Source organism: Haplochromis burtoni, unplaced genomic scaffold, assembly GCF_018398535.1.
Source record: "Haplochromis burtoni strain Fernald_Lab_line unplaced genomic scaffold, NCSU_Asbu1 Contig_328, whole genome shotgun sequence".
Lineage (NCBI taxonomy): Eukaryota > Metazoa > Chordata > Actinopteri > Cichliformes > Cichlidae > Haplochromis > Haplochromis burtoni.
In genome coordinates, this window is record NW_024582689.1 from 333,265 (window position 1) to 340,625 (window position 7,361).

The 7,361-nt window shown below is 37.0% G+C and overlaps 1 protein-coding gene across 5 annotated transcripts in view; it reads right to left on the minus strand.

Annotated features, from left to right (window-relative positions):
* Positions 1–6: 6 nt before the first annotated feature.
* LOC102301197 (ecto-ADP-ribosyltransferase 4) overlaps positions 7–7,361 on the minus strand; it is a 10,501-nt gene continuing 3,146 nt past the window's right edge. For 2 of the 5 annotated variants that reach the window (XM_042228508.1, XM_042228507.1), the window contains exons 4-5: positions 1,339–1,793; positions 7–1,059 (exon numbers count right to left, since the gene is read on the minus strand). In XM_042228508.1, the coding sequence (XP_042084442.1) occupies positions 978–1,059; positions 1,339–1,793 (537 nt within the window). In that variant the 3' untranslated portion in view covers positions 7–977. Of the gene's footprint in view, positions 1,123–1,338; positions 2,064–2,156; positions 2,257–3,401; positions 3,871–7,361 lie in introns of those variants that run through there. The other 3 variants (XM_005942009.3, XM_005942008.3, XM_042228509.1) reach the window with 3 other exon arrangements.

The following is a 7,361-nucleotide window of genomic DNA, read 5'->3' on the forward strand; positions in this document are numbered from 1 at the left end:
CACAACCGCAGACCTCGTGTAACCACACCAGCCCAGGACCTCCACATCCAGTCTCTGACCTGATGACCTTAGAGATCGGGAACCGGAATGTGGTTTCAGCAGGTCAAATATGTACTGGGGCTCTTGAACATGTAGGGCCCTAAAGGTTAGAACTAAAATTTTTAAAAGAAATGTAAACCTTACAGGCAATCAGTGAAGGGAGGATAAAACTGGAGTAATATGAGATCTTTTGTTGGTGCCTGTTAAGAGTCTTCCTGCAGCATTCTTCACAGTCTGAAGACTATTTAAAGCTGATTTCTTAAAACAAGTAAAAAGACCACTGCAATAATCCAAATGGGAAGGGGGGGGGAAAAGCATGAATAATCATCTCAAGTTCAGCCTTTGACACCATTAGTCTGAGTTTTGAAACATTCCTTGGATGATAAAAACAGTTCTGGACCCGCTGTTTGGAATGTTGCTCAAGGGAAATGGAGCTGTCAAATATGGCACCAAGGTTTCTAAGGCTCACTTTAGCAGAAGGCTCTAAGCTGATATGCTGCCTAATTTCTGAAATCATATTGTTTGGAGCAATAATTAAAGTTTGTTTTATCACAGTTTAGCCGGAGTAAGTTGTCGTTTAACCATTGCTTGATTTCTGTCAGGCAATTACTTAAACTAGACAAATTATAAAGCTCAGAGACTTTAAAAGAACAGTATAACTGAATGTAATCTGCATAGAGATGATAGGACATATTATTGCAGCCCCAATTTAATTTGGCCTAGGTGGAATAGATATAAAGCAAAAAGAGAATTGGACCCAGGACAGATCCCTGAGGCACCCCACAAAACAAAACTGTTGATTTGGATCACTTGATTCATACAAACAGTAAAAGATCTTTCAGATAAGTATGACGTGAATCATTTTGACATTGTATGAATAATTGCAGCAATATTATAGATGATAAAACCCAGAAAACTCTGAATGATAACTGTTTTTGCTAAACAGCTAAAAAACAAAACAAAGATAAGGCCAAAAGCACTGATACAAGCCACAGGGTGGAGACAACAGCTGGAGGAGACCTGAGGACATGGAAACAAAGCAGAGAGGGGAATTATTGTAATATTCATACATGCACACATTTTCTGTGTGTATGTATGAATATTACAAGCACAAGTTATAACAGATGCGACAAACATTTTATTATATGCACTTACATCTAAAATTAAATTTTTTAAAAATATTTAAATCTTTAAAAATATTTTGAAGCTTGACTTTGCATTTCGATACTAAACATTTGTAAAACTAACATGGAAATTGTCAAACTTTTTCCACTTTAATTGAGAGACTGTGACTCTTACCGTGAAAAGATGTAGCAGTTGTGAGAGCTTTTAAGCCCCGCATGTTTCAAAACAATTTCTACATATTGAGAATCATCATCTGCCTCCACAACTTTGCTATTTATGTCCTCCACAGTGAAAACTTCTGCTGGAGATAAGAGTATTTCATCCTGTCCTTGACCGCACACATAGTCTTTCAGGTTGACAAAGAAGCAAGAAGTGAGATTTAAAACGACCTCCTCATACAGGTCAGTTTCACTTTTTAGCTCTTCATAATCTGAATAAGCTGAGGTGAAACTTGGAAATCTCACTGTGGAGCCTTTCTGTGGTTGGTTTTGACCACTTAGCAGAACATAAAAGTTCTTGCACTCCTTTGGCTTCAGCAGCCTCATGGAGTCCATCAGCAGGAAATGAAGAGACTTGAAGTGGAAGTGGTTTTCATAGATGCTAACATTTCCACCCATTGTCTCTATTGCCTTGTTCAGTCTTTGTAATAAATTGTGATCCCCATTAACATAGAGTGAAAGTGCAGCACTATGCTCTTTTCTTCCTCCAGGAATCTTCTTTGAACACTCGATACTTTTATTCCACGCTTTCTGAAATCCTTCACTGTTATTTAGCTCTCGTTTTAACACATCTGACTCGATGAACTTCTTCATGGCCTCTTCACCACATCCTTTGTACTGGTCATCTACAACATTTGTGTTATTTAGAAAATCCAGTAGCCTTGTTTCCTGTGCGGTCACCTTTAATTGAGATTTATCACATTTAAAAACACATTTTTAAGTGAAGAATGTTTTAACCTTCTAATATTTGTTTGTACAAAACTTAATTCTTACTTTGTTGCAGGCAACTGTGAAAATTATTGCAACAACAAGCACTTTTCTTCTGTTCTCCATTTTTGTGTCTTCTTGTTCTTCTACCGACTGAAAGAAAGCACTGCAGAATCAAATGTGGTCAAAAAACAGCTCTGTGACATTTTACATACGAAGGACATACACCAAGTCTGGACTGGATACTACAGTTCTCTGTATTTGGGTCTTGAACACTCATCTCTCCATTGCATTCAAAATTCAAAATGTTGCTGCAAGTCATTTAACAGGTATTAAAGGGAGGATTACGTCACTCATGTACGTAGTCTTGATTACATAGCTTAATTTTTTACCTTGGCTTTTAAGTTCAGTTTGAGTCCCATCAGGGGTTATTTTATGTTGTGATGCCTTAGTTTTACTTTGTTTTGAGTTTTAATTCATTGTCTTCATTTTATTGGTTTTACTATTGAAATGTGCCATCCAAATAATATTAAAATTGACATTGACACAGTCCAGTAAATTTGAATCTGGCAAGATTTAAATTAACAATTTATTTTCTACCTCCTGGAATTCAGCAAGTTAAAAAATTTAAATGTTGAAAAGACTGGGTACATACTTGAAGCAAGGAGACTGAACTCATATTAGCAACTGCTGGGAACCAATAAGAACAACAGCCTGGGAAGTGAGACAAGTTATTTTACAATGAATTCCTTAGTGTCAGTCTAGTTCCCAAAAGCTTGTTCAGATTTGTTGCACAATGATTTATAACCAGAGTAACACTTAGATAATTTAGCCACTTTAAGCCCAGCCCAGTGATAGCATATCTTTGTATCTCTGTTCTAACATGATTTTAAATACCTCAGTGCTTCTTCAGTGCAGTTTTTGCCTAAAGTAAACAGGAGGCACCAGCAATCATAGTTGGAAAATCTGGGTATCTTGAAATTGAATGAATGAAAAGTCACCAAACAATGTGAATAATCTGGTCTCACAGAACTGTTCACCCCACTGGACAGTAACAAATTAACTTAACTGAAAACACTCTGATGTTGAAATATCTGTCCACTTCTACATTTTTCTGTTTTGCCCACCTGAAGAGCTAAACTAGAAAACTTGGAAATGTTGAAACATGCCCTGATTCAGCTTGGATGAAACATGCCCACTGACACTTTTTCAGTGCACTTTATATTTCACCCTGCTCCACCCTGACCTTGAAAAATGACTGACAGTCAAGCACCAAATCTTGATTTAATTTCTTTAGTGGAGAGTACTCACAGACATCGAGCAGAGGTCTATACTCCGATTGCAGCTGATTTTTCTGGAACTACCAGTTGTTTCACACTTCTGTCTGTAGCATTACAAAGGCTGGTACACATTCAAATCCTACTCTGCCTCTCCACTCACTCTCCGGTGTCTCCCTTTGTCTCTCATCCCGCCCACTAAACCCTTTTTAGTCCTCTGGCTGATAGAGGTCTGTCCTGATTGGTTGATGCCAGTGTCCTTCAAGGCCATGAGCTCACACAGGTGTGAGCACTAAAAAATCAACAAATTTGCAATAAAAGCATGCAATAAAATTCACAACAGTTAAAGATGAACTCATGCAATACAAAAAACAAACAAACAAACAATAAATCAATAAGAAGACTTCCCTGACAGCGCTGTTGTTGGCAATATCATCATCTGCTGGCTCAGTTACAGGTTACAAACCAGTCTATCCTACAGCCTTACCAACACATTTGAAGACATTTGATACTTCATATTTAGAGTTGTATTTGTTTATCATTAGATCAAGATTAGGATGTCTCTGGTTATAAGTCTGAATATTTGTAAGAAATTGTGCAAGCGTTATAAGTTGTCTTTTTTTAGTAACACATAGGTTTAGCTTTTATTACGCAGCATATATGGTGCTTTAAAATGGGACTTCGTTAAAGACTTCATTACAATAGTCACAGTCTAATGGAAAAAATGTCTTTGCATAAATGTTTTGGATCTTCACTGAGTAACATCACATTTTTAAAGGTGTTTACTGTATTTTATAGGAGAATTGTTGCACATTGTCAGGTGTGTCTGTCTGTCACAAAAGTATCCTATAAACATTCATTATTATTTTTACCTTAACCAGCAGGAGTAAAACCTTGAAGTCATATGCAAGTGTTATGGCCCTGTCCATAATCTGTTTTGGTGGCTGTTGTTGTCTGTGCCTTTAAGTCTTTGCAGGTTCCGGAGTGGATGAGCTGACGGCTGCTGGTTGGTCCCCTGGCAATGTGATCTTCTTCAAATCCCTCACCAGCAGTTGTCCCGGGGCAGCCACTGACAGCAGCAGCAGACTGACCCTGGCCTCCAAAAACCTGAGACTTTTGTGGCTTTTCTGAGTTTTGTATATAGTGTGTACATTAGTTTTCATTGTAAATAACACATTGTAAATAGCACTGCAACAGAAGGGGTGAGCTGGCGTATTGTTTTTCCTTGCACTGTTTTCTCCTGTTTATTTCAGTTAGGGAGTTAGGTGTAGCGCTTGTCTTTTGTTTGATGTTTGATTTCACATAGGGTTCTATATAGCACCTCCTCCTGACTTAGCTTGTTTTGTTTGTTATTTTGGCCTTTGTTCACCCTGGAGCTTCATTTTTGCAGTGTAGAGAATAAATCACAATTCACTAAGGAATTGGTTCCCCTCTGTGTATGGTTTTGGGGACCAGGGCGGGGCAATCTTTTCAAACTTGTGTTGCGTTCCTGTACCCCTAGACTGGGGGCGTAACAGCAAGATCGTATGCTGACAGCATTTAGCTCTGTTAAACTTTTCGAACTGTGGACTCGTAGCTTCTTTTTAAACTGTAATAAACTGTTTTTGTCTTTTGGATGCTCACCTGTCCTTCATCTTTCCTCATGTTTGGTGCCTCACTCTTAATTCTAGTCTGCACTATTAATCTCGTGTGCTCTCTCCCATCTTGGTAGTAAAAAGAAAGCAGTCAGCATGTGCCAGTCAAGTTCTAATCAAATCTGTAATTCTTGATGCAATGATTTGATATTTTTTCCCACCATTTCCTGATAGTCTGAATAACTTTGGTATGACTAATTAATTTGTTTTGTGAAGACTGTCTTTTCCCAACTGTTGTGAGTACAATAGATTTTTCAGAATTGTATATAAAAGATTATACACATATTTGCAGTATTGAATAAAGTAAACAGGCAGCTCTTGCACAAAGCATCAGGGATATTAAATTTCATCAGTTTATTCTGGCTCTACTTGTGAATTTTGTAGTGCTGTCAAAATGAACGCGTTAACGCAAATTAAGCCGCCATCGCAGTAAACGCGATTAAGATTTTTAACGCAATTAACGCATCTGGAGTGAAGAATGACTCAAAATCCCTGAAATTTCTCTTTTAACACATTTCGGGCAGTTTGTCCAAGTAGAGTTACCTTCGCACATGCGCAAATGGGTAGTTGATCTGGTAGTGACGGGCAGCTGAACAAATCAACTCAATATGGAAGATGATAAACGCACATTGGCCCTCTTGATGGGAAATTTGTGTGTTTAAAAACAATAACAAGGCGGAACAGTCGACAGACATAGTATTATGCACATTGTGCAAGAAGGATTTTCCTTTTCACTGAAGCACTTTCAGCTGAAAATATCACATTGACGCAAAGCATACGTTAGTCAGGGATGCTGCAACACGTTGACTGACACAATTGTCAAGTGGATTGCAACAAACTGCAATGCTATTAATATCGTTGAGAACACGCGCTTGACACAGCTTTGGTTCCTCTTTTCAAGGACTTGAAGTGCCTCCCCAAGAATGACAGAGAGAGAGTCGATAAATGTTTCAGTTTTTTTGTTAACATGAATGTTCAAGATGTTCAATAAACATGTTAAGTGTGTATATTTTCCCTTTTTCTCGAGTCTGTTTGCTCATGCAAAATGAAATGCGATTAGAAACTAATGGTATTTAATCGTGATTAATCAAAATTAATCCACAGTAACCCTGTGATGAACCTGATTAAACACTTTAATTGTTTGACAGCACTAATATATATGATATACTTACCTATTAGTATATAGGTTTTTTTATTTTTTATTTCACCGGAAAGAACCTGTGTTAAAAGACTGAAGAAAACTATTCAAATTCTCTTTGAATGTAAGCATACATTCTTTGTGTTTATTCTGCATTTACTCCATTATATTGCATGAATGTCAGTTACAAGCTTAAATATAAAGTTGAAAAAAAAGTAATTGCAACCAGGATATTGATCAAGTAATTGTGATTAATCAAAATTAATTACAGAAAATTGTGCGATTAATTAGTTTTTTAATCTATTGACAGGACTAAAATGTTCATGTCTTTGTTTACTCACACAAACACGCTCTATATGAGGTTCACTGTTTCTCAGGGGCTGTGATTAACTTCAGTGTCAAAAGTAATTTACTGATTTTAATGTCTTTAAATGACATTTTAGTGACACTGTTGTTGAAGGTGTTAATATGTTACCTGTGTTTCATGTTTGTACATGTAAATTCAAGTGTGCTTGCTGATGTAGTTACTGTTAGCTGCATGTACCGTGTGAACTGTGTGATTTTTTTTCTGTATATTTGTGTATTAACAGTATTTAGGTATTATATTTAAAAAATGTGTTGCTGTCTCGCAGACAAATACAAATATCATTTAACCTTTACAGTGAATGTTGGTGTGTGTGTGTGTGTGTGTGTGTGTGTGTGAGATCATCTTTAATACCAATAATGTGAAGTCTAGTGATGAGTGTTAGTAATTATCGCCCTGCTACGGGACCAGTGATGTATTCTGTTATTTAGTTTGGAGAATCTGTTGGAATTTTTAAATGTAACATTAGAAAAAGGAAAAAAAAAAACATATTTGTGGGTAAAATGTTTGTGTGATCAGATTAAATTCATTGCAAAGCCTTTTATATTTTGCATGTTGTTTATTTGACAGGGAAACAGAAGCAGTTTGGCAGGAAGAGCATCAGCGACTGTTTAGGACAGAGCGCTGTCGTCCTTCAAATCAGTCAAACTGTCAGTCAAGTGTAGTTTACTGTAGCAACATATATAGTAAAAAAAAAAAAACAGGCAAAAAAAAACATATATAGTAAAAAATACTTTTCTACAGTATTTTCGTTTTTGAATTGTACACTAAAGACTGTAGCTGCACGTGAGCCTGAAACGCAGTGTATTTCACACTAACCGGCTCGGACAGTCTCGGTCGTTGTGTCCGTGGGCAAGA